General features: G+C 38.6%; 1 protein-coding gene across 2 annotated transcripts in view; it reads left to right on the top strand.

Annotated features, from left to right (window-relative positions):
* Positions 1-5,950, top strand: part of Smc5 (structural maintenance of chromosomes 5) — a 74,757-nt gene extending 68,807 nt beyond the window's left edge. For both annotated transcript variants that reach the window (XM_075973715.1, XM_075973714.1), the window contains 3 exons: positions 2,278-2,457; positions 2,538-2,633; positions 3,853-5,950. In XM_075973715.1, coding sequence (XP_075829830.1) covers positions 2,278-2,457; positions 2,538-2,633; positions 3,853-3,996 — 420 coding nt within the window. In that variant the 3' untranslated portion in view covers positions 3,997-5,950. The remainder of the gene's footprint in view (positions 1-2,277; positions 2,458-2,537; positions 2,634-3,852) is intronic.
* Positions 5,951-27,280: the final 21,330 nt, after the last annotated feature.

Raw genomic sequence — 27,280 nt, 5'->3', positions numbered from 1 at the left:
ATAGCATCATTTGCTCCTCTCTCTGCTTCGTGTGAAGCATACATGTGAAATAGCATTTTGTTAAGTCCTAGGTTTGAGGTCTTAGTTCCTTCTGTAGTAGTTTACCACATAGTCCTTGCCTCACTGTAACTAAGAAATGTGTATACAATACCTAATTTCTGATATGCTTCCTTTGTGCTAGGCACTTCTAAGTTCATCTTGCTTAATCTCTTATAACCTATGAAGCAGGAATTTATATCCATCCTACTTAAAAAACAAGCTGAAACTTAACATTATTTTACTAAAGGTCACATTGCTTTCAGGTGGCAAAGAATCAAACACCTTATCTAATCCCAGGCAGAGCCTTAGCTCTTAGATAAATTTGATTACTGTGAACATCATCCTGCTCAAAGTAACAACGGGATCTTTATCAGTAGCTTGACTGTGTGGGGTATAAATGTGATCAAGTAAGCAAGGTGAGGCCTGTGTCACAGAAATCCCATCCTGTATATCCTCTTGCATGGTTCCTTCTTTGTCTTGTCCTGTTTCTTCTCCACAGTCTCTGTTTTCAATGCAGTGCTATAGAAAGGCTCTCCTCATGCCTTTCAGTGTGTTCCCCTGGACCTTCCCTCTTCTCAACTTTTCCCGTTATCTGCTTTCTATTTTAGCCTCCTTAGTAATGGGTTCAGAACTGACTTCTTTAACTGGAGCCTTGAATGAGAAAGAAGAAGCTAGAAAGGGAGAAAAAAGGATGGTCAATTACAGGAGTCAAAAACAAAACTCCAGTAAATCAAAGCCTATGTAATCAAAAAGTGACATATTTAATAAACTCACTGTGGAACAAATATGGTTTAAAAGTAATCCTGAGGAATTGAAACTTTTACAAATTATTACAAATCTGTCTTTTTTGTTGTTTTTGTTTGATTTTCAAGACAGAGTTTTTCTATAACAGCCCTAACTGTCCTGGAACTAGCTCTGTAGACCAGGCTGGCCTCAAACTCACTGAGATCTGCCTGCCTCTGCCTCCCAAGTGCTGGAATTAAAGGCATCCGCCACCAAGCCTGGCTCAGTTCTATCAATTGTTACTTAGGAGGTTTGAAAGGAAAAGCGAGCAGATTAAAAATACTATTTGCAAAATTTTTAAAGCCTACTTGAACACTTTTGCATTTTTGCTTGAAGCTGTTTATAGTTTGTAAAAGGAAGCTCTCGTTTTCTCACATGTCGGGAACCAGAATGTAGGACTTGTGGCAGCAGAGCCAGAGCAGAGTGCAAAATGGTGGCAAGGATCTTGGCTGTACTAGCTTATGGAAAGTATCTTCTGCTGTTTGAGAGAGTATTGTTGATAGGAGTGCAGCCAAAACTATAACCAAAGATGGCAGCATGCTTCCAGTAAGGTCTCAAGGAAAAGTATTGCCAACAGCAGTTGTAGCTATGGGATAAGAATCTACAGGAGAGGTGGAGAGATTCAGCCAGTTAGCATAAGAGTTGACATAAAGGCCTTCTCCCAGAATATGGAGGCACCACAAACAGGGATTGTTTCTTAGTTAGAGGTGATGCCGCACCTATAAAGAATGTGGGCTGAAATTACTGTTGGGAATCACTGGTGATGATCCATGAACCTGCCCGTTCCACTGATATTCTGAGCTACTTCATCCATAAATAACTGCCATGCCTCCTTTATAACTAACTGATGATATCCAAACTCAAATAATAAATAAATAAAACACTTTTTGTTCTTAAACCTCTACTATGAATACATAATACATAGAATTTCAAAGATTTAGAATGAAAAATGTAAAATATTCATTGATAAAATTTTATCTTGTGCTGTTTGAATATATTGGATTAAATTACACCATTGAAGGTAATTTTACCTATTTGCTTTTTATGCTTTAAAAATATGACTGCTGAATTGCCTATGCTGAATTGCCTATTTCTTGTAGTATGCCTCTCGTTTAGACACTTATCTAGAACATTTAACTAGCTAACTTTCAGCTAGTGTTAAATGCTTGCCTTTTAAGATAAATCTGAATGACGTAGAGCTAAGAGAAGTAAATAAACCTTAGAGTGGTCTCAGAGATGGCAAAAGTTTATAGAACACCAAATACTTCCCTTTTTATAAAGTAAAATTTATATTTGTGAATGTGTGCACACACATAGGCACTCAGCTATTAAAACTTTTAGATAGTAATTGCTTAATCTAAATTTGTTATTTTTATGATTGATATACTGTTATATTTTCAAATAATTGGTTGAAATAATCAGAAAACACTTATTTTTCAATTTTTTGTTTTACAGGAAGATTATGATAAATATGGAATCCGAATTAGAGTAAAATTTCGCAGTAGTACTCAGCTGCATGAATTAACTCCTCACCATCAAAGTGGAGGGGAAAGAAGTGTTTCTACCATGTTGTACTTGATGGCACTTCAGGAGCTTAATAGATGTCCATTCAGAGTAGTTGATGAAATCAATCAGGTATAATGATACCTTTGGGGGCAATATACTGCATCCTCTAATAGACACATATGTAATGATTATTGTCATTGTGGTGTTAGGGTATGGACCCAATCAATGAACGAAGAGTGTTTGAAATGGTTGTGAACACTGCCTGTAAAGAAAACACATCCCAGTACTTCTTCATCACACCAAAGGTGAGTAATGGGTAAACTCCCAAAAATCATGTGCTCACATGTCCCCTTTGGCCTAATTGTGGAGCCTATTTGGGCTAAGGTGTGAATTTAAACAGGTTTACCCCCAAAAAAGGAGCTAAAACGGTTATAGCAGTCTTTACGTTCATAGAAGGGACACGTTCTAATGACATATTTAATAAGAAACTTTATCTGAGGAAGTGGCGGAGGAGGAGGCACTTCATTATGTTCTAGAATTAGATCTCCTTGCCTTTAATACTCATTCCCCTTCTAGAAAAGCTCCTCTGCTAAAAGATGACAGGGAATGCAAGCCCCAGAACTGTAGCCCTCTCTGTCGCGTCATATAGTCTTTACTTCCCACTGCCACTACCCTAGCCCTAAAGAGTCTTAAGTACCTAGTCTTGTACTGACAGATCAGGTTTTATAAGCACATAGTTAGAGTCATAGAGAATTTTCCATAATCTAGAACTGTTGTAATAGGAAATATCCTTTTGTTAAATCTAGTGATGTGGGTAAGTTATCAAATAAATGTACTCAAAGATGTGTTTATTACTAACCATACTTTTTCCTTTTTTCGGTTTTTTTTTTGTTTTGTTTTGTTTTTCGAGACAGGGTTTCTCTGTAGCTTTTGGATCCTGTCCTGGAACTAGCTCTTATAGACCAGGCTGGCCTCGAACTCACAGAGATCCGCCTGCCTCTGCCTCCCGAGTGCTGGGATTAAAGGCGTGCACCACCACCGCCTAGCACTTTTTCATTTTTTCAACTAAATATTCATAAATATCTCATTGGATGTCCCACATAAATGTACATTTTTTGTACTTAATCATCTTTTATTGTCAGATCTGTGGACTAATCAGGTCTTGCCCCTATTCTATTTTTTAACCAAACTCCTTGGCTTAGAAAGCAAACCTCCCCCACATGTTTCACACTGCCAGTCTATCACAGTGCTTAGCCATAGAAGTTGTTGGAGAAGTATTTTGTGTAGAAGTGAAAGAACACTCTTTTCCAAGATGTGCCTATGGTCCTTGTTGGTATATGAATACAGAGGATTCCAACGAACTAGAATATTCCAGGTCAGTTATTAGGCCAGGCTTCGATTATGCTTATTCAGGAAGTGTCATTGTCTGACAAGTTGATGATGTAGATAAACATATGTAAGACTGGGAACTGTCTTTCTCAATATATAATGTAATTATGTGGCAATTTATTTCAATCCTTACAGCTTCTACAAAATCTTCCTTATTCTGAGAAAATGACAGTATTGTTTGTCTACAATGGTCCTCATATGTTGGAACCAAACCGATGGAATTTAAAGGCTTTTCAAAGGCGGCGGCGAAGGATTACCTTCACTCAACCATCTCAGTGAAAGGAAAGGGAGGGGATTTTAGAGGTTTTTCTTTTAACTGTTTATACGTGTGGCTCAAGTGAATAAAAATTAGCAGATTTATTGAAAAAGAAAGATTGGTTATTTTTGGAAACCTGCTTTTAAAAACAAATAGGTTGATGAAATGGAGACCACTGGGACTCTGGAACATTTTCTAGTGAAAATTAAGTCTTCAGTTTGGTTGAACTTGATTCCTTAATCCTCTGTGAGCACTGGATTGTGTCTGCTGCCCCTACCAGTGTGTGTGGTGGCTCCCATCTAATCCAGCACTTGGGAAGTGGAGGCAGGAAGACCATGAGTTTGAGGCAAATCTGGACTGCAAAGTGAGAGCCAAAGCGTGTAGGCTATAAAGTGAGATCATGTGTCATAACAAATGGTATTTCCTGTTGCAGACAGAGAGGTATGGCCGAATGGGGATTTCGTTTACTAAGTGTGGTGACTCTGACAATTGATTGCAGAACTTCCTGACTTTTAGAGCTTAAAAGCTTAAAAGCAACTCAGAATTAGATATCCCACTCTTCCAGTGTTAATATTTCATTTTTAAAAACTGGTATGGGAATGTCTACTTAATAGGTAGTGGTTTGTGGCAGATCTGTTCATTTCTTTGTATTAAAGGTTACCTTGTTTTCATAGAAAACATATTTATGGGCCTTTAATTTAGGCAACTTGATGTTATTATAGCTTTACTGGTATTCAAAGAATTGGGAAAACATACACATGGGGCTTCAAAATAGCAGCAGGCTTTGGAGAAGTCACAAGGTAAAGAGGAGACATAATATGGCCCAGACACTGACAGAATGAAATCAGGTAACGAGAACTCAGACTAGCATTGTAAAGTACAAATTTTATGCTGGAGTTTCTTGTTTTGTTTTTAAAGTCAAATATATTTTACATCTTAAATTTCTAAAAAATTTTTATAATTACTTTTAATAAGGTTTTTCTTAAGATTTCATATATGAGGTTTTACAATTTGTATTTGAAATTTCTCAGTGCTATGTAAAGAGTGATGGCAAAGTATTCATTTGGTTAAAATCATAATGTTTTTAGAATTTGTAGGTACTTCCTTACAGGATTGATCAGACCTAGTATTTTAGAAAAATCTCATCTAAATTCTTTTCTTCCACCTTGAAAAAAATTAAATGAGAAAACCATTTATTTTTCTTTGAGTATGCTAATTAACAGTGTCAAACACATTCTGTTATTTTAAAAACTAAATCTTGCAAGAAAATAGAAATGTCTTTGAATAATGGACTGGACCATATCTCTCCTGGTACTGACAAAACTATTTTTTGACGTGATAGCCTAAATAAACTAAAATTTGGGTTTGTATACTATTGTAATGCCAATGAAAATTTACATTCTTATTACATTAAAAAATAATGGAACATGAGCCTATGTCCATTTCACTTGGACATTTTCTCTTTTAAAAGTTGTATTTCTTTATAAAACTTGAGAGCCCTCCCCTCTTAAACAAAGTCTCATACATGAGTAGAAAGATATTTTATTAACATTTTTATCAGTATGAACAAGTCAAGAATTTTAAGAATATTACTAAGCATTTGTGTTGTTACTTGGTTTTCTGATATAATATCTTCACTAATATGTGCTTGATGTAGTTTGGTTTTATCCTATCAGTGTAAAAACTGATTGAAGGACAGACATACTTAAAACTCACATCAGCAATTCCATTTTAGTTTTCATATGCCAAAAGTTATTTCATTTTGTGTTTATGAGCATTCAGTGAGCAAAATTAATGTTCTGTTTTATATTGAACTTTGGGCTGGGAAGGATAAATTATGTATCATTTATATTAAAAATAGTCAAAAATAATATAATGTCATAGTTTCTGCAACTGTTGATTTTTTTAAATTACATTCAAATTGTAAAAATTCCAAGTAAAAGCTTGATTTGATAAATAAAGTATTTAAAACCTGAAGGTTACAGAGATTTTTAATGACTAAATCTTTACATTGGTTTGCCAAAGGACAGTCTCTGTTAGAAGGTCTCTCAGTTTAAAAAAAGGAAGAGGACTGGTGTTTTATTTTTTGTTTGTTTGTTTTGTTTTGTTTGTAAGATTATATGTGAATGATGATTTTGTCTGCATGTTTGTGTTTACACCACATGAGTACCTGGTGCTTGCTAAGACGAGGGCATCAGATCTCCTGGGAGTGGAGTAAAACAGTTGTGAGCTGCTACGTGGGTGCTGGGAATAGAAACTGGGTCTTCTGGAAGAGTGGTCAGTACTCTTAACCATGATCCATATCTTCAGCCCCAAAGAGAGGGTTCTTGCTGCTTTCCAATAGCTTTGGACATATCAGTAGCCTATGAGGAGCATCTTATCATTTTCTGGCACATCTAAGTGTAAGTGACTAAAACTATATTGAAAATCTACTTTGTTGGTAATAAATATGTATTTTCCCATATTTTGGTATAGGTTATTTAAGGAGAGTTTTTTAATACTTTAAATTTTCATAAAAGTTGTTTTTTTTTTCAGGATTACAAAAAAAATTTTAATGTCTATTCAAGTGTCTGCCATTTATGATACAGTATTTAATAGACTATTTGTGTTCCAAAAGATAAAGATTTAGTCTTTTGTCCATTTGTAGTGGAATTAGAATCTAATAGCAGTAAACACAGGAAAAGCTTGAAAGCATCCAAAGAAGATGAGTGAAAAGGCAAGTATAAATATTAATGTTGAGACAGTAACTTCTAAAAACATGCACAGTCAACAATGTCATCTTACTGTTTCTTACATTGAACTATTACTCAACACAACCTTTTAAAATGTATCTTGAATCAGATTCTTAACCATTTGCATTCAGCTATTTCCACACTATCTAGATGAGGGCGTACCTAATTCATAGTTTTTAGGGATGAGAATCAGGTCTGTGAGGGAACCTAACCTCATTGTTGGTGCTTTATAAATCTTTACTTCTGCTATGAATGAAGTACTATGTCTGAATTGAAGGCAAGATGAGCGTAGAGGTTTTTCTATGTTATTGATAGTTAGTTGTTCACAGAATGCAGGTAGTGATAGACTTTGCATAACAGATACAAGTATTTTATGTACCATATTACTTTCATGAAATCTGAATGTGAGTTACAGTAGTTTGTCTTATTACTTCATAGCCAGCCATATATTTTAGGAAGACACATTACTGATAGAGTATGTGTACTTGGGAGATTTGACTGTTGACAATTTGAGGTTTTTAGTCCCTGTGGAACATTTGAAGGTTTGAATTTTATTTTTATTTTTTTACTTTTTCATTTTTCTCCTTCCTTTATTGTGGCAAATGTACATAATATAAATTGTACCATTTTAAAGTATGCGGTTCAGTGGAATGAAATACATCTACAATGCTGTGTAATCATCATCCTTACACAAGAATCCTAACATGACACATTGCATCTATTCAGACTGACTTTCCATTTCCCTCTTTACCCCAGTCCATGGAAAACTCTTCTCATTTGTTTAATTTTTAATGTAGCGTGCAGAGTAACTGATTTCATTATGTTATTTACATGCATATATGTCACCAAACTGTGTTCTGTAAATGGAGGCAGAAGTTTTTTTCTTAAAGCTTTTCTGTAGCTCAGGCTTATTACTAATTTGCTTTTGCAACTTAAATTAACCCATTTCTATTAATCTACATTCTGCCACCTGGCTTTGTGGCTTTACCTGTTCTCTAACACATCTTGTTCCCCTGGCATCTCTTTATCTCTCCCTCACTTTGCCCTTCACCTCTCTGTCTTTTAAGTTTGATTTTACTGCCTAACCTTATTCTGCCTTTGCTACAGGCCAAACAACCGTAATCTCAACCAATGAGAGCAATACACATTCACAGTGCACAGAAGGAGTATCCCACATGAGTGTTCCCATTCACCTTCCCTTCCCCATTTCCTTCTTCCTCAAAATATTGCCCCTTTCTGCTTTCAAGTTATCTATTCTCCATTACCATCTTTTCTCCCCTGCCTCCTTTCAGATCTCATGTTTCCCTACCTAGTTCCATGGCCTACACACATGTAATATCCACATATAAACATTTAAGTCTATATCAGCATATGAGAGGAAACATGTAGTGTTTGTTTTTCTGCTTATTTTGCTTAGTGAATAGACTGTAAGGTTTCAAAAGCCCAGACCAGGCCCAGTGTCTGTGTCCTGATCTGTCTTGTTTGTCTGTCTGATTGTCTCCTTCTCCTTCCCACCCCTGTCTCTGCCTGGATCAGGATGTTAAAGATCACAGCTGCTATTCTAGCAGCATACCTGTCTAATTCCTGCCTTGCAAAAAGTGCTTTTATTGGCTAAGCCATCTCAGTAGCCCCATTGTATCTTTTTTTTGTAGCTCAGACACTGGCCTGGAACTATGTAGACTGGGTTAGCTTTCAGATCACACATACACCTGCCTCTCTTCCAAAGTACAGGGAGAAAGGTACATGCCACCATAACCTAGTCTTGATGAATTAATACCTTTATTAAAATCTCGTGACCCGCTGGGCGATGGTGGCGCACGCCTTTAATCCCAGTACTCGGGAGGCAGAGGCAGGCAGATCTCTGTGAGTTAGAGACCAGCCTGGTCTACAGAGCTAGTTCCAGGACAGGCTCCAAAGCCACAGAGAAACCCTGTCTCGAAAAACAAAAAAATAAAATAAAATCTCGTGACCCTTTTGATCTCTTCTAATTTGGATTTGAAGTTTACTTTATCAGAATGGCTGTACAAATTTGTATTGGGCTTTCATTTTGCATGATAGGTTGACTTTGATCATTTGATTGTCAGTCTTTGGGTATCTCTCCAGTGAGTGATCTTATTTGGAGACAGTAAATAATTTTGTCTTGTTTGTTTTTATTTTGTTTTTAATGTTTGTTTACATTTACAATCGTGTATGTATGCCTGTGTGAGTTTATGTGCACCAGTACATTCATAGGCCCACAGTAGCCAGTCCCAGGAGTCTAACCAGTACATGCATAGGCCCACAGTAGCCAGTCCCAGGAGTCTGTCTGGAATTAGAAGCATACTCTTTGATGCCTGGCTTTTTACACAGGTGCTTAAGATTGAACTTGGGTCCTCTTGGTTGTATGGTGAACACGTTACCTATGAGTTGTCTTCCCCAGCCCTGCTTTGCAGTTTGGACATCTTGACCTCTATGTCATAAAGGCTTTCTTCTCTGGTCATGTGTATTTGCAGTTTATATTTGTTACTTTTCTATTATTCTTACAAAACACCATAACCAAGGCAACTAATAAAAGAAAGCATCTAATTGGGCCTGTGATTTCAGAGGATGTAGAGTCTGTGGTGGCAAAGCAAGAGCATGGTGGCAGGGACATCTGGAAGCTCACATCTATCTGTAAGATGGAGACAGAAAGCACACTAGCACTCAAGTCTTTGACACCTCAAAAGCCAGTGGCCTGCCTCCTCCAACAAGACCACATTTCCTAATCTTTCCCAAACAGTTCCACCAACTGTGGACCAAGTAGTCAAATATATGAACCCATGGAATCCCATCTCATTGGCCATTCCTTGGCCCCATAGGCTCCTGGCCATATCTTAATGCAAAGAATCCAACTTCAAAAAAACTTATGTCTTTAGATTGTTTGAACAAAGATCCCTTTTGAGAGTCAAGGCAATATCTTATTAACTGTTACCACCTATAAAATCAAAAAGCAAATCACATACTTCTAACATATAGTGACATGGAATATATCTTACTATTCCAGCTTTACTGACTGTAGCCTATTTCTCTCCCCTAGGCTGGTTCCAGTCCCAGTGTGCCTCTCCTTGGCAGATATCCCATACCTCTGGTACCTCTAATATCTTGGGAGGGTCTCCAAAACAATCAAGGCTTCTTTTTGGCAGCTTCTCAAAATTGTCTCTCAGGGCCTATATGCAGGAACAACAGAATGAGACTGAACCTGAGAGCTGTCTCCTCCCATTTTATAATCCTCTCTAGTGCTGGGATTGAGGGCATGCACCACTACTGCCTGGTTTCCATGGCAAGGGATTAAAGGTGTGTGCCATTGCTGTCTGATCTGTAAGGCTAGCCAGTGTGGCTGCTTTACTCTCTGATCATCAGTCAAGCTTTATTCATTAACATACAAATGAAATGCTGTGACAACTGATTTTTTTAAAAAAGTGTTGATTGGGCTTATGGTTCCAAGAAGTTAAGAATCCGTAGTGGCAGAGCAAGAGCATAGTGACAGAAACTGCTAAGAGTTCATATCTGTATTCCAAGAGCAGAAGACAGAATACTAGGAATGCACGGGTCTTTTGAAACCTCAAAGCCCAACCCACCCTAGTGACATCTCTTTCAATAACATCAAATTTTCCAAAACTTTCTAAACAGTTCTCCTAATTGGGGACTAGTTGTTCATTCATATCAGCCTTTGGGGGCTTTTCTTATTCAAATCACTACAGGGTTCTTAATGCCCAGATGTCTATTTTTCCCTTTAGATTTAAAATTATTTTCTACTAGTTCTCTTTTTTATGTGGGTGTCGATGTGTATGTGTGCCTGTGTACATATGTGCAGAGGCCAGAGGTTAAGCTCAGTTGCAGTCTTCACATGCCCTTCACCATGTGTTTTGAAAGAAGGTCTCTCAGAGTAAACTCTAGTCTTTCACCTTCGAAGAGGAGAAAAAGGATTTGGGTAGCACTCTCTGCCACCATCCCCAAGAAATAACTTCACCAGATGGCTTTCTGAGAATGTCCTCAGATAAAAGACTTTGTAGATATCCCTTGTTGCTGTTAGAAATTAGTTATCTCGGTCTTTAAAGTTACTTATTTATAATTTGGTTGGTTGGTTGTCTTGGTTTGTTTTTGTTGCTGTTTGGGGGTTTGTTTGTCTTTTTAGTAGTGTATGAAAGTTCTCTGAGGAAAAATGACTTCAATGTGTTGGTTGCTACCTTACCAGAGCCTAGAAAAATGCCTGCTATATAGTAAGCACTCAATTACTGAAGCATAAAGAGATATTTTTTCTAGCTGGGTGTGATGAAGGAGCAGAACAAACTCCATTTTGAGAAAGAACTCCATTTTAGATAGGACCTGACACTAGGGGGGATGAGTGTAAAGTCATAAACATTCCCAAGAAACTGCCTGCCCTGGTCAAAGTGACCCACCAGGGTGTCCAAAGAACATCTGCTTGTTTGAACATCCTTGTAGGTACCCAATTAACCACTGTTTTGAAATTCCCCTATACCCCAACCAATGAATTCAAAAGTTATATACTTTTACCCAGTCCCCAAACACCAGGACTTGTGTCACCCTGCTTTTCCCTTTAAAACACATTACCCTGAGAGCTTGGGGCTGTTCTCCATCACCTGCTGCAGCAGTGTGTTGGATTATGATCTGAGTTAGCTATCTTGTAATCAATAAACCCCAGTGTGTTTGCATCGGTTACTGGCTCTGGTGATCTTGTTTGGGGGGTCCCATGACACAGGCATAAGAGTGGTGTTGCATGCCTGTCATATCGTCCCTTCAGGGACTGAGCATTGCCATAAATCTGAGGCCATCTTGAGCTACATAGTGAGTTCTTATATAGTAAAACGACATCTCAAAAGAATAATGCTCACTCAATACTGTTGATTTTAACGTGGGTCAGTTAATTCTTATATGTACAGTGAGCAGTGCTTTTTACTCTGTAGTTTGAGGGATAAAAGGTTGGGTATCTACCATAAATAGTACACTGCTGGAACAGAGAGGGCCCAAGGGTGATTGAGGATCTGCAAGCCTTCATAAAGTTACAGAATTTAGATATTTACTATGAGCCTTTGGAAAAGAAAAGAAAATAGAACATGTAGGAAGGTAAAGTGTGTCATAGGAAGTTGAAAAGTGTTATGGTTAACAATAGACATCATGCTAGTCAAAGACTTTTTACACTTTATGAAAAATAGGAAGAGAGAGTCTCTTAATACATACCCTTATTTTTTCCTCTTTTTTTCTATGTAGCCTTGACTGTCCTGGAACTCATTATATAGACCAGGCTGGCCTTAAACTCACAGAGATTTGCCTGCCTTTACCTCCCAAGTGCCAGGATTAAAGGTGTGTGCCATTACTATCTGGCTTTAATACATATCTTGAATATCTCATTTCTCGGTGAAAACCATTTCTCAAATCCATCACGTTTATTATGAACCGTTAGTTTAATTAAAAATGCAAAAACAAAACACACCACTCTGACCTCTGTGCTAACAATGATGGTGTTAAGCAGTGGGTGGTAGCACTTGTGACAGCTGCTGTTGTAGTTCTCGATGTGATTAGAGCACTTAGGTATGAACTCTCAGTAGAGCAGACTGACAATACTTGTAATTTGCCCTAGCATGTAATTTCTGCTTATGCTAGAGTATTTAAAGAGAACAGCAAATATAACAATGGCCAAAGGCACTAGTAAAAATACTTAAGGTGAAGTAGGTTAATGGGACTCAGTAGTTAGTGCAGGATACAAGGCTGGAGAGGTGTTTCCAGGGTATATATACGTGTGTGTGTGTGTGTACATTTGTGTGTGTGTGTTGTTGTCGTCTGTTCTTCAGGGCAATGTTTTTCTCGAACCGTTTTTTTTGTTTGTTTGTTTCTATTTTGTTGATTTCAGCTCTCATTTTGATTATTTCCTCTCATCTAGTTCTCTTAGGTGAGTCTGCTTCTTTTTGTTCTAAAATTTTCAAATGTTCTGTTAATTCACTAATTAACAGAACATTTAATTAATTAATTTCTAGCTTCTTTATGTAGATGTTGAGAGCTATGAACTTTCTTCTTTCACTGCTTTCATTGTGTCCCATAAATTTAGGTATGCTGTGTGGTCATTTTCATTGAATTTTAGCAAATCTTCTATTTCTTCCTTGACCCATTGATGATTCAGGTGAGCATTGTTTAATTTCCATGTGTTTGTGGGTTTTCTGGAATTAGTATTAATTACTATTGCTATTGACTTCTAGTTTTATACCATGGTGATCTGATAAGGTACATTGGGTTATTCCAGTTTTTTTTGTATTTGTTGAGGTGTGTTTTGTTACCAAGTATGTGGTCAGTTTTTGAGAAGGTTCTATGAGGTGCTGAGAAGAAGGTATATTCTTTTTTGTTTGGATGGAATATTCTATAGATGTATGTTAAGTCCATTTGAGTCATAACATCTGTTATTTCTCTTATTTCTCTGTTCATTTTTTGTATGATTAACCTGTCCAGTGGTGAGAGGGGAGTGTTGAAGTCTCCCACTATTAGTGTGTGGGGCTTAATGTATGATGTAAGCTTTAGAAGTGTTTCTTTCACATATGAGGGTGCCCTTGTATTTGGAGCATGAATGTTCAGTATTGAGATTTCCTCTTGATGGATTTTTCCTGTGACTAATATGAAATTACCTTCTTTGTCTCTTTTGACTGATTTTAGCTTGAAGTCTATTTTGTTAGACATTAGGATAGCTATACACACTTATTTCTTAGGTCCATTTGATTAGTATATTTTTCCCAACCCTTTACTCTGAGACAATGTCTGTCTTCGAGGTTGACATGAGTTTCCTGTATGCAGAAGAAGGATGGATTCTGTTTTCGTATCCAATCTGTTAGCCTGTGCCTTTTTATAGGTGAGTTGAGTCCGTTTACTTTAAGGGATATTAATGACCAGTGATTGCTATCTCCTGTTAATTTAGTTTTTATTGTTGGTGATGTTAATTTGTGCATTTTTTTTTCTTCTTTGGGATTTGCTGTTATGAGATCATCAATTGTCTGTGTTTTTGTTGGTATAGCCATCTTCCTTGGGTTGGAGTTTTTCTTCTAGTATTTTGTGTAGGGCTGAGTTTGTGGCTAGGTATTGGTGAAATCTAGATTTGTCGTGTAATATCTTGTTTTGTCCTTCTATGGTGATTGGCAGTTTTGCTGGATATAGTAGTCTCAGCTGGCATCCGTGGTCTCTTAATGTCTGCATAATTCTTGTCCATGACCTTCTGGCTTTCATCATCTCCAATGAGAAGTTAGGTGTAATTCTGATAGGTCTACCTTTAAATGTTACTTGGCCTTTTTCCTTTGCAGCTTTTAATATTCTTTCTTTACTCTGTATATTCAGTTTTTTGATTATTATGTGGCAAGAGGATTTTTTTTTGATCCAGTCTATTTGGTGTTCTGTAAGCTTCTGGTATCTTTATAGGCATATCTTTCTTTAAGTAGTGAAAGGTTTCTTCTATGATTTTGCTAAATAAATTTTCCGTGCCTTTGAGTTGAACTTCTCCTTCTTCTATTTCTATTATTCTAAGATTTGGCCTTTTAATGGTGTCCCATATTTTCTGGATATTTTGTGTTAAGCTTTTGTTAGATTTAATGTTTTCTTTAACTGATGAGTCTATTTCCTCTATTGTATCTTCAGCGCTTGAGATTGTCTCTTCCATCTCTTGTATTCTGCTGTTCATGCTTGCGTTTGTGGTTCCTGATCTTTTTCTCATGATTTCTGTTTTTATAATTTCTTCAGCTTGTGTTTTCTTTATTGTTTCTATTTCAGTTTCTAAGTCCTAAGTAGTTTCTTTTATATGTTTGATTTCTTTTTTTTGGTTTTCTTTAAGTGATTTGCTGATATCTTCCAAGTTTTTGTTTGTCTTTTTCTCAATTTCTTTAAGGGGATTTGTCATTTCATCTTTAAGAATTTCAAACATTCTCTTGAAGTTATTTTTTAGGTCATTTTCTTCTGGTTCATCCACATTTGGTTGTTCAGGTCTTGCTATTGTAGAGTCTTTAGGTTTTACTGGTGTTGTGTTGCTCTTTGTGGTGTAGCATGTCATCTTACCTTTTCTACTCATCTTTTCCTCTAATAGGTGTGGTTGGGGCTGTCTGAGATTCTGTTGAATAATCTTCTAGGTGTCAGGGAATCCAAAGCTCAGATGGTTGTTCCTCTTGGTACCGTCAGTGCCACAGTTCTAGTTATCCTGTTGGTTACTCATTGTTCCTGAAGATAGCTCAGCATTCCTGTGCCTTGCTCTGTTCACTTGCAGTTTGCTGTCTCAGGCCTGCTTTGGCCCAGGTTGTTGGCTGTGCTCTGTTTCTGTAAATCCTGGTCTGGATCCCCTCCTGCAGAAATCCCTGGCTTGGAGTTGAACCTGTTCTGGTGGAGATTGCTGACTTTGGATCTGTTTGCTGGCTCAGTCCTGATCTGCCAGTGTCCTGGGACTGGGTTGGCTCCCGGGACCGGATTTGCTCCTAGCTTCTGCTCCTGGTGGAGCTCTTTGCTCTCTGTCCCACTCCAGTTCTGGTGGAGATCGCTGACTCTGAGTCAGGTTGCTGGCTCAATCTTAATCCGCCAGTGTCCTGTGACTGAGTTGGCTTCCGAGATTGAATTTGCTCCTGGCTTCTGCTTTGTGGAGCTTGTTTCCTCAGTCCCTCTCTGTCCTAGGTAGCCAGCAATGTTTTTCTGTGTAGTAGTCCTGACTGTCCTGGAACTCACTTTGTAAGACCAGTTTGGCCTTGAACTCACAGAGATCCTCCTGCTTCTGCCTCCTCCGTGCTGGACTTAAAGGTGTGCAACACTGCTGCCTGGCTTAAATAAATATTTTTCAAGTGTAGGATAAGGTTCAGAATTTCATGTTTGCGCTGGATGAGTGGGAGTTGAGATGCCCTCATACAGCTCAGGCTGACCTCAAACTTTAACATGTAGCCAAGACACCTTGAACTCCTAATCTCACTTTTTCTTCCAAATACTGGGAGATTGAATTCAGGAAGACTCATTTGACCGGGATTATTTGGATGGTGGGCAGAGTATAGGAGAAAGGCAATGAAAGCAGAAGAACAAATAATACCAAGATGCTTGCTGTACCAAGAATAGAAGTGGTCGGGAAAGTATGAGAGTTATTTGTATATAAAATAATCAGCTTTGGTCTATCATTTGCTTAATGGCTGGTCATTTAACATTTCATTTAATTTTCATAGAGATTCTGAAGTGTGTATTCAACGAGGAAGAAGGCTTAGAAAGATCATATTGACTTTTGCAAAGTTGAAACTGGTAAATGTTGGTATTGAGACTCAGAGACAGGTAGTATCCTAAAAAGAGTACAGAGAATGACAGCCAGGAAGGTGGAAAGCTCACAGTGAAAGAATCATAGACATTGTTATCTATTATGTGTTATGATACCTGTTTATTATGAGCAGCTAGCTTAGCAGTGTGTTTAAGTGAGAATCCCCTTTGACTTAGCAAACCCACTTAGAAGAATTCATACTTACTGTGTATATTCTCCCACATGTATTTCTAGACTATGAAAATTATTTCATATTATTTTAAAAGCTATATATGGAGGACTAACTAATTATAATGCATACAATCACTTAAGAGAATATAGTTGCTAAAAAGAGGGTGCTCTTTATAGCCTAATGTGGTCAGATCTCCACAGGTTAAATAAAAGAGCAAAGTGCAGATCTGCGTGTTTGGTTTTATTTCTCACACACTACACAGAGCAAGGTTCTCTGACTCTGTAGAAACTTAACAGTGGCTGTCTCTGTGACAAGTAGTCAAGTAAATGAAGAACAGGGAAGGAAAGTCTGGGATTTGGATTTTGGGTTTTGTTTGTTTTAATGTGTGTGTTTTGCCTAAATGTGAATATGTGTAGCATGTGCATGCCTGGTGCCTGTATAGGTCAGAAGAGGGCATTTGATCCCCTGGAACTGGAATTATAAGTAATTCCACCACCATGAAGGTGCTGGGAAACAAATCCAGGTCCTCTGTAAGAGCAATGTGCTGCTCTTACCCACTGAGTCATTTCCCCAACCTTATTTTTGTTAGGCATAGTCTCCTTGTATTGCCCAGACTAGGCTCTCCATCCTCAAATATTTTTTTTAGAAAAGAGCATGAGTTTTGGAGTCAGAGTTGACTTTTTATTTAACTACTTGCATGCCCATGGGCTAGGACCTTTGCTTGTGTAAGCAAACATCTACCAATAAACTACATATACTCCTCTTGTAGTATGAATCTAGAATATACTTCAGAGGCCCATGTATGAAAGGTGTGCTTCCCCAACCCATAACCCTTTTGGAAAAGGATGGGATTCCCTCCTAGCAGGTGGGGCTAGTGGGAGGAAGTTAGATCACTGAGGGCATACCATTTGTAAATGTATTAAGACTCTAGATCCTGTCTCTTAATGCTTATCAACATCCTTAAACACTCTTTTCTACCATGGAATACTGCCTTGCATATGCTGAAAACTATGAGCCAAGATAAACCTGTCCCTATAAACTGATTTATCTTAGGTATTTGCTACTGTGGTGGGGGGACAAAGAAACCTCCAACCTGATTTTTTTGTTTGTTTGTTTCATGTGACTGCAATTACAGATAGAATATACGGAGGAATACATGCCTGCAAACCCAACACTAGGGAGACTGAAATAAGAGGATCACAAGTACAAAGCAAAGCCAGTCTGAATTACATAGCAATACTTTGTGTTCAAAAAAGTGGAGGGGAAAAATATGTCTTATATAACCAATACTTTATGACACAACTTCTATAAAGCTTGTAATTCTGCCTGTTCTTTTGAAAAGGTTCTTGGCTATAAAGCATTTTAAACATAGTACAAAATTAATAATTCCTTATAAAGTATACATAGTAACATTTGTGAAGTCTAGAGAGGAAGTACCTATATATGTATATATTGTTCAATAAGTAACCATAATTCCCTGTTCAAGTATGGTAATCCTCTCTCTTACAAATACATCCTTCCCCGATAATACATCCCACTCTGAGGGGAAAAGGGGAACAACATTTACTAATTTAAATGCCAGAGCACTGACTTTGTGTAAAATAATATAGGTTATCTTGCATATGCAGTTCCCTAGTACCATTTATTTATTACTAGATACATTACTATATGACAGTACATCATCCATTGATTTCCAGAGACTGTCAAAGATTCTTACTATGCTTCATTGATTATGAGGACAAATGCAGGGTTTACCCAGAGTGTACAATAAAATATGAGCCATAATTAATTTTCTGGTCATGTTAAGTTTATCATTGAAAATTTTATAGCATAAATGTAAAACCAAGTATTTTCAAACACTGCCTTCACATAAACTCTAAGCCAAAATCACTTTTGTCCATAGCTCTGCCTTGCATTCTTCCAGGAAAAGAGAGATAAGACAGAGTCGCTGTTTACACAAGAAGCGTCTGTCTCGTTAACATGATTAAAGACCAGCCTAAAATGTCATGAAGTAGCTTCCTCAATTGGAGGCAAAACTGAGCACCAGTGGAAGGGACCCATTGGCATAGTACTATGAAAGGCTCTTCTTCCTCTCCTGGTAGTGTTGGGTGTTTGCTGTGTGGGAGATGATTGATTCCTTCTCTGGCCTCTGTTAACGTCTATTATTTCATGGACTGCATTCTGTCCTGCATTCTTGTGTGTAAAAATATTCTTTTATATTTATCATTCCTTTAAGAACTGCTGTGGGCCTTGGAGAGATGGCCCAGCGATCAAGAACATTTGCTATTCTTGTAGAAGACCCACATAGTGTTGTTCCCAGAACCCACAAAACAGTTCACAATCACCTGCCACCCCAGTTCAGGGGATCCAAATCCTTCTGACCTTCTCCAGTTCATGCATATACATGGTGTTGTACTATATACACACACATACAGACAGTAAAATCAATTTTAAAAAATTCTGCAGTACTGGCTTAGTTGTCTTATTTTTCTTGAAATATTTTTAATTTTTCCATTTTAATAGATAATTTTACTGGGTATGATAATCTTAGTTAACACTTTCAATGCTAGAACTATATTATTCCTTGCTTTTCTAGCTTTTAGGGTTGTTGACAACAGATCTGGTACTATTCTGCTGTCCCTGTCTTTGTATGTTAGTTGGCATTTCCCTTACAATTTTTATTATTGTTTCTTTGCTTTGTATTTTTGACATCTTGACTATATGTCACAGAGAAGTTCTTCCCTGGTCATGTCTCTTTGAGGATCGAAATGTTTCCTGTGTTTGGATGTCTCTTCTTTTCTCTTGGCTTAGGAAATTCTTGGCTATAATTTCACTGAAAAACTTGTCTAAGCCATTGACTGATGTGGGAGTCCCCTCTGTATGCTATGAATATGTTTTATTGCCATTGGTTAATAAAGAAGCTACTTTTGACCAATGGCTTAACAGAATATAGCCAGACTGGAAGAGAGATATAGAGACAGAGTAGGTGGAGTCAGAGAGATGCCATGTAGCTACCAGCCGGAACCTTACTGGTAAATCACAAGCTTCATGGTAAAATATAGAGTAACAGAGGTGGGTTAATTTGAGATATAGGAGCTAGCTAGAAATATGCTTAAATGATTGGCCAACCAATGCTGTATTAATATAGTTTCTATGTGATCATTTTGGGTCTAGGGAGCCAGGAACGAAGGAGCAGCCTTCACCAACAATTGACTTTTATCTCAGCTGTTTTACCCTATGAGTCTTAGGTTTGGTCTCTTCAGTGTATCCTAGACTTTTTGGAAATCTAGTTATATATTTCCTTGCAGAATTTTTCCTCCATAATTTTTCCCCTCCAAAGTGCTGATTCTTTTATTCACTTTGAGAACTTTGTATCTTGAGTTGATTTCTCAAATTCCTTTTCCATGTCTTAAATTCCTTACCTGTTTGAATCCTCTGCTTGGTCCTCAAACCTTTTTTAAAATGGAAGTCTACAATCTTTTCCCAGTGATTCAGCTAGCTCATCATCTTGAGAGGCCACCCGTCTGTGGGCTCTTAGGTTGATGGCTCCTGTTTCCTGTGCTGAAGGGAAGTCAGAGAGGAATTCAAATAAAAGCAGAGGCAGACTATCCTGTCTGCAGAGTGTTCTGGTACCAGAGCCTAGCAGAATCGTCATCAAAGAATGTAGCGGCATAAATAAATGCAGGCAGATATATTAAAAAATATATACAGCTTTAATGGTTAAATAAACTTACAGAACCGAGGTTCCCGCGTAGCACAGGAGGCAGGAAAAAAAAGACTGTGCAGGCTCCTCGCGCCCGATTTATCAGTCAACATTCGCCCGAGGCAAACCCGCCCCTAAGGGGCTGGCTTAACCCTACAAAAGAAACCCAAGAGAATTCATCCAGCAACTAAAGGGAGCAAATGCAGAGTCTCACAGCAAATATTAGGTGGAGCTCAGGGAATCCTGTAGAGGAGAAGAGGAAGGATCAGAGGAACCAAAGGGTCAGGGACACCATGAGAACACGACCTACAGAATCAACTGACCATGACTCATGTGGGGCTCTCAGAGGTCAGGGACACCATAGGGGTCTGACCTATGCCCTCTACATATATATTATAACTGAATACCTTGGTCTTCTTGTGGGATTCCTAGCATTGGGAACAGGGACTGTCTCTGACTCTTTTGCCTACTTGTAGGACCCTTTTCCTTCCTGCTGAGTTACCTCATCCTGCTTTAATGTAATGGTATGTGCCTGGTCACATTGTAGGTTGTTATGCTGTGTTAGGTTGATGTGTCTGGGAGGCCTGCTCTTGCCTGAGAAGGGACGTGGGGATTGGGGGGAAGAAAGGAAGGAGAAACTGCATTTGGGATGTAATATATGAGAAGAATTAAAAAAAAAAAAAAAAGGCCTGGAGGAACTCGGCTTACTGGCTTCTTGTCTATGGGTGACTCAGCTTTCATTTCATTCTTATACAACTCAGGACCTACCTGCCCAGAGGTGGCACCACCCACAGTGAGCTGGGCCTTTCCACTTCAGTCAAGAAAATGTCCTCACAGACTTGCCGGTAGCCCGTCTGATGGAGATATGTTCTCAGTTGAGGCTCCCTCTTCCCAGATGATCCTAACTTGTGTCAGGTTAACAAAAAAGCTCACCAACTGAGGGTGTATATATCTTATGGTATGTAAGTTTTTTCCCTTTTCATCCTGTTTTTGTTTGTTTTATGTGTGTATTCCTGGTGGGTACTCTGCACTTGAATTTATGTTCAGTAACAATCATTGTTTGACAGAAGTCTCGGTGTCAGCCGCAAGGAAGCTGATCTTCCCTTGTCTCCTCTTAGGTTTGACGGGGTGCTGGGCCTGGTGGGGAAAGTGTGTATTCTAAGTAACGGTAAAAGTGGGTCAAGTAGGAGTATGGGGAGCATATGAGTTAGGAGTATGAAGAAGAAAAGTAGAAAAGATACTATATATTAAGTTTGGAGAAAGTGACAGATATAATAGCTTTTTCCAGCAAAATACAACTTACAACTTAGCCTTTTGTATCTTAAAATTCAGAAATGTACATACTAAGAAAAATTAACTGTAAATGTAACAAAAATTAAACAAGGTAAAAATCCAAAGGAGCAATACACTGAAATGGATATGTTCAGCAGACTGAAAGAGGTGTGTTCTTCATTTCTTCCTGGTTGCAGGAGAGCTGGCTCCCCAGGTTTACTTCAGCTCTCTGTCTGGACCCTGCAGCAAGTTCATCACAAACTTCTTCAACTGAGTTTTGCCCCTTCCTGCTGTGGCTGGGCAGAATTCCTTATCCCACCTCCACAATTGCCATCTTCTGTGTATCTTGGAGACTAGTTTCCATACAGGTGCAGTCCCCAATCTGCTCACATACTTCCTGTGGTTCCAAAAGCTTTTCTGCTCCATGCAAATGCAGTTTCTCAACTTCAGGGTCCCTTACCCATTCTCAGGTTGTGTCAGAGGATTACAACCCCATTTTCACTGAGTACCAGTTAAGAATAGCCTCTGCAGTGTTGAGATCTCATGCAGTCTGCTTGTTCCTGAGGTAGTCAGACCTCTTCTCAGGAGATTCGATTTGTCTGTTTTGCAGAGAAAGTAGTTGTGCTGCTCAGGAGTGAGGAGAAAGTTGTAGAATTGCAGTGCTGTTTCCCTGTTAGGCTGGTGTTAGAGTACCCAGCTTGAACCCCAGTATGCTTTATCAACCTGCCTGCATGCTATTGTCTGGATCCACAGGTTAAGAGCACTAGCTGCTCTTTCAGGGTTCCTGAGTTCAATTCCTAGCAACCACGTGGCTCACAACCATCTATAATGAGATCTGGGGCCCTCTTCTGGCATGCAGGCTCATAAGCAGGCCAAACACTGTATACATAATAAATCTTTAAAAAATAAAATAAAGACTGCAGGGTAGCTAGAATGGCCATGTCAAGTGGATGTCGCTGCAAGGCTCTTCTGATTTAGTTTTGATCCACCCAGTCTCTCATCAGAGAACACTAGTTAATACACACATTGACTCCTGCTTCACATATTTTGCTTTTTAGTAGTTTTTGTTCCTTTTCCAATTGTATGTAAGATTTCCCTTTTTATTATATTTAATCTTTCTTAATGATGCATAGATTATTTCTGCTATTATATCTTATGTTAATTTCTAATATGGTCTTTATTTCTGTAATCTCTTCTTTTTGGCTTAAATTTTATCTGTTTTTGGTTGATTTGTTGGTTGGTTTGGCATTTCCCATTGTTATTATCTCCTTTGTTTTCATTCTATTTTTTACTTTATAGTTAAGTATTTTGTATTTGATATGTTTCTGCATTAATTTTTCTTTCAAAATGTTTCTTTTTGCTGATACTTGATGGTTTCTCTTATGATTTGGGGTTTGTTTTGGTATGGGGATGAGTTATTTATGTAGAATAGGATTTTTTTCTTAATTAAAATTTTTTTTGTATATTTTGATCCTATTATTTTCTCTCCTCCAACTCCACTCAGATCCTTCCTCCCTACCCAACATCATGTTTTTTCTCTCTCTCAAAATACAAAAACAAAACAACAAAACATATTTAAAAACACACAAAAAAATATGGAGTTCTTTTTGTGTTGACCAGCTACTCAGCACGGTGCCTGCCTTAGAGTGTCACTCTGTTGGGGGAAAAAACTGATTAGCAGGTATGAATTGTAAATAGCTTCTTGGTTAGGAATGGGAGTCTGTGCCCACTTCCCCTGTGTGCTAGGGTTTTTTACTTGAATTTGTGCAGGTCTTGTGAGTGCTGCCCCAGTCTCTGTGCATCTGTTGTGTCTGGAATATACCATTTCCTTGAAGGTTTTTTTTTAACCACCTCTGTATTATACAGTCTTTCTGACCCTTCTTTTTTATATATACATTTTTTATTGATATTTATTGAGCTCTACATTTTTCTCTGCTCCCCTTCCTGCCTCTCCCCTCTCCTCTTCAATCCTTCCCCAAGGTTCCCATGCTCCCAATTTATTCAGGAGATCTTGTCTTTTCTACTTTCTACTTCCCATGTAGATTAGATCTATGTAAGTCTCTCTTAGTGTCTGCATTGTTGTCTAAGTTCTCTAGGATTATGGTTTATAGGCTGGCCTTCTTTGCTTTATGTTTAAAAACCACCTATGAGTGAGTTCATGTGATAATTATCTTTCTGTGTCTGGGTTACCTCACTCAAAATAATGTTTTATAGCTCCATTTTCCTGCAAAATTCAAGCTGTCATTTCTTTTTTTCTGCTGTGTAGTACTCCATTGTTGTAATATGGGCGGCGGCGGAACCCCTGCCGCCTGCCTGGCTAGCTTTACCCGAAATAATTACACAGACACTGTATTCATTTAAACACTGCTTGGCTCTTTAGCTCTAGCCCTTACTAGCTAATTCTAATATCCCGATCAACCCATCTCTAATAATCTGTGAGCACTGGTCTTACCGGGAAGATTCTAGCCTAAGTCCATCCTGGGTCGGAGCTTCATCACATGTGTCTGCCTGGGAGCGGGTCATGGCGTCTCTCTGAGGCGTCTGCTCTGGAGAGCAGAGCTGTCGAGTCTGCGCTCACTTCCTCTTCCTCCCAGAGTTTTGTTCTGTTTACTCCTCCCACCTATCTCCTAACCAAAGAGAGCCAAGCAGTTTCTTTTAATTTAACCAATGACCTTCCTCCATCATTTCCCCTTTTTCGGTTTAAACAAAAAAAGGCTTTAACTTTAACATAGCAAAATTACATATAACAAAACAGTTATCAAGTAAAAGTTACATCAGAAACATTTATACATATAACAAAATTGACCGTAAATCTCTACCAATAAAGCAAAATCTATACTAATGCAAATTATTCATGTCTATATCATATCCCCCTTTAAATGTAAAAGAACGTTTATAAACCATATTTGGGAACATGGGCGCAGTTTTTTCTCTCCAAACTGCTTCCTGCTGAATGGGGGCGTCGTTAATTAGGTCTTTCATGGTATAACCTGTGTGCTAGTTTCATCTCAGTTGGCAGTTGAGCAAAGCAATTTTCTGAAGATGTTCACAGCAACCCTTCAGGAGGACGTGGTCCATCATACCAGATCGGGATAGAAGAAATCCATAGAGTCTCATCCTCTGTGAAAACAAAAGAAGACTCTCTCCAAAGCATCATATCCTTAGACCCAAATTCTGAAATCGTAATACCCTTATATCCATTCTGGTTTAGCTTGGCAGCCCATGTAATAAAATGTCTCTCTGTACTTAGCTCCTTCACAGTCAAAAATTTTAAAGAAAACACAATGTACATAATCCAGACTCTCTGTGAATTTTTCATTTTTACGCGGCTTATTTTTATTTATATCTATAACTATCTGTCTCTTTAAAGATTTTACTTTTACTTTTTTCTTTTTAAACCATTAACTTTATTCTCTATATTCTTTTTCTTCTCTCTCCCAAGCCTACGTACATTCATCCAACAGTGTGACTCATTTAGTGGTCTGAATCTGTCCTATTGTGAATCTGCAATTTTTTACTATCCAGGAGCACTTTTGATTTGCGCCTTTAAATCATTAGGCGCTTAAGAATCTAATCTGAGACATTCCTAGATTAAGTTTTTGTTTTTTTGAGCGCATATCTTTGACCTGGAATAACCCTGTAGACCAGGCTGTCTTTGAACTCTCAGAGATCCGCCTGTCTCTGCCTCCCAGGCATTGGGATTAAAGGTGTTTGCTACTACACCTTGAACTCACAGAGATCTGTTTGTCTCTGCCTTCTAGGCACTGGGATTAAAGGCGTGTGCTACCACACCTTGAAGTCACAGAGGTTTACTTTTAAGAATTTTAACTTTTAGTCTGCATGTATTTTTAACACACTGTAAACCATTTAGAAATTTTCTTTGTCTTTGAATCTCTCTTTACTGTATATCTCTCTTTTTCTGACCACATGAGCCTTTAAATTACTGAGCAATATCAGTAGGACTAAAGGCTTGGCTTTGCCGGCTAGATGTAGCCCATTCCTTAGCTTTCCAGCCTTAAGGCTGAGGTACTGGCTGTAGCAGTGTTTATAGCATTTCAAGGTCCCTGCCAGCCAGCAAGCTACAACAGACAACACTCAAATCCTCTCTCGGTAGCCGGCCCTCCTGCCTCAAACAGTCAGAGTTTGCCCTGGCAGGATGGCCCAGAAAGCTGGCATTTTTAAACGGCGCAGCTTTTTTCCTGCTAAGGTTGAAAACCGAAAAGCATGCGTTCAGCTTTTCGTCAACACCATTTAAGTGTTTCGTGGCAGAACCTCTTAATGAGCTGCAGGGTTTTGCAGCTGAAGCTGAGTCAGGAAGCCTCTCTTATATGAGAGCGCTTGCTTGCCTCTAGCAAGCAGAGCAGACCCAAGAAATTGCCATAAGAAACATGCTTTACTCTATTCTTTTCCAAGCTTTCTCAGGCTTTCTGTGGACTCAGTTAGCCACACGTCTGGGCGTCATTTGTTGTAATATGGGCGGCGGCGGAGCCCCCGCCACCTGCCCGGCTAGCTTTACCCGAAATAATTACACAGACACTGTATTCATTTAAACACTGCTTGGCTCTTTAGCTCTAGCCCTTACTAGCTAATTCTGATATCCCGATCAACCCATCTCTAATAATCTGTGAGCACCGGTCTTACCGGGAAGATTCTAGCCTAAGTCCATCCTGGGTCGGAGCTTCATCACATGTGTCTGCCTGGGAGCGGGTCATGGCGTCTCTCTGAGGCGTCTGCTCTGGAGAGCAGAGCTGTCGAGTCTGCGCTCACTTCCTCTTCCTCCCAGAGTTTTGTTCTGTTTACTCCTCCCACCTATCTCCTAACCAAAGAGAGCCAAGCAGTTTCTTTTAATTTAACCAATGACCTTCCTCCATCACTCCATTGTGTAAATGTAACACATTTTCCTTATCCATTCTTCAATCGAGAGGCATTTAGGTTGTTTCCAGGTTCTGGCTATGACAAACAAAGCTACTATGAACATAGTTGAACACGTGTTCTTCTGGCACAATTGAGCATCCTTTGGATATTATACCCAAAAGTGGTATTACTGGGTCTTGAAGAAGGTTGTTTCCTCATTTTCTGAGAAATCGCCACACTGACATCCAAAGAGGTTGTACCAGCTTGCATTCCCACCAGCAGGGCAGAAGTGTTTCCTTTTCCCCATAACCTCTCCAGCTTAAGTTGTCATCAGTGTTTTTTTTTAATATTTATTTATTTATTATATATACAATATTCTGTCTGTGTGTATGCCTAAAGGCCAGAAGAGGGCACCAGACCTCATTACAGATGGTTGTGAGCCACCATGTGGTTGCTGGGAATTGAACTCAGGACCTTTGGAAGAGCAGGCAATGCTCTTAACCACTGAGCCATCTCTCCAGCCCCCTGTCATCAGTGTTTTTAATCTTGGCTGTTCTTACAGGTGTAAGATGTAATCTCAGAGTTGTTTCAATTTGCATTTCTCTGATGACTAAGGATGGTGAACATTTCCTTAAATGTCTTTCAGCCATTTTAGATTCCTCTGTCGAGAGTTCTCTGATTAGGTCTGTACGCCATTTTTTATTGGATTATGTAATCTTTTGGTGTCCAATTTATTGAGTTCTTTGTATATTTTGGAGATCAGACCTCTGTCTGTGTGGGGTTAGTAAAGATATTTTCCCATTCTGTAGGCTGTCGTTTTGTCTTGTTGACCATGTCCTTTGCTTTATAGAAGCTTTTCAGTTTCAGGAGGTCCCATTTATTAATTCTTTCTCTCATTGTCTGTGCTGCTGGGGTTATTTTTATGAAGTGGTTCCCTGTGCCAATGCATTCAAGTGTACTTCCCACTTTCTCTTCTATAAGGTTCAGTGTGGCTGGCTTTGTGTTGAGGTCTTTGACCCATTTGGACTTGAGTTTTAGGCATGGTGATAGATATGGATCTATTTTTATTCTTCTGCATGTTGATATTCAGTTATGCCAGCACCACTTGTTAAATATGCTTTCCTTTTTCCATTTGTTATTTTTTGCTTCTTTATCAAAGATCAGGTGTTCGAAGATGTGTGGATTGATATCCGGGTCTTCTATTCGGCTCCATTGGTCCTTCTGTCTGTTCTTATGCCAATACCAGGCTGTTTTCAGTACTGTAGCTCTGTAGTAGAGTTTGAAGTCAGGG

The sequence above is a fragment of the Microtus pennsylvanicus genome, chromosome 5 (assembly GCF_037038515.1).
Source record: "Microtus pennsylvanicus isolate mMicPen1 chromosome 5, mMicPen1.hap1, whole genome shotgun sequence".
Taxonomy (NCBI): Eukaryota; Metazoa; Chordata; class Mammalia; order Rodentia; family Cricetidae; genus Microtus; species Microtus pennsylvanicus.
The sequence above is the reverse complement of the archived record's forward strand: the minus strand, read 5'-3'. Positions and strand labels throughout refer to the sequence as shown.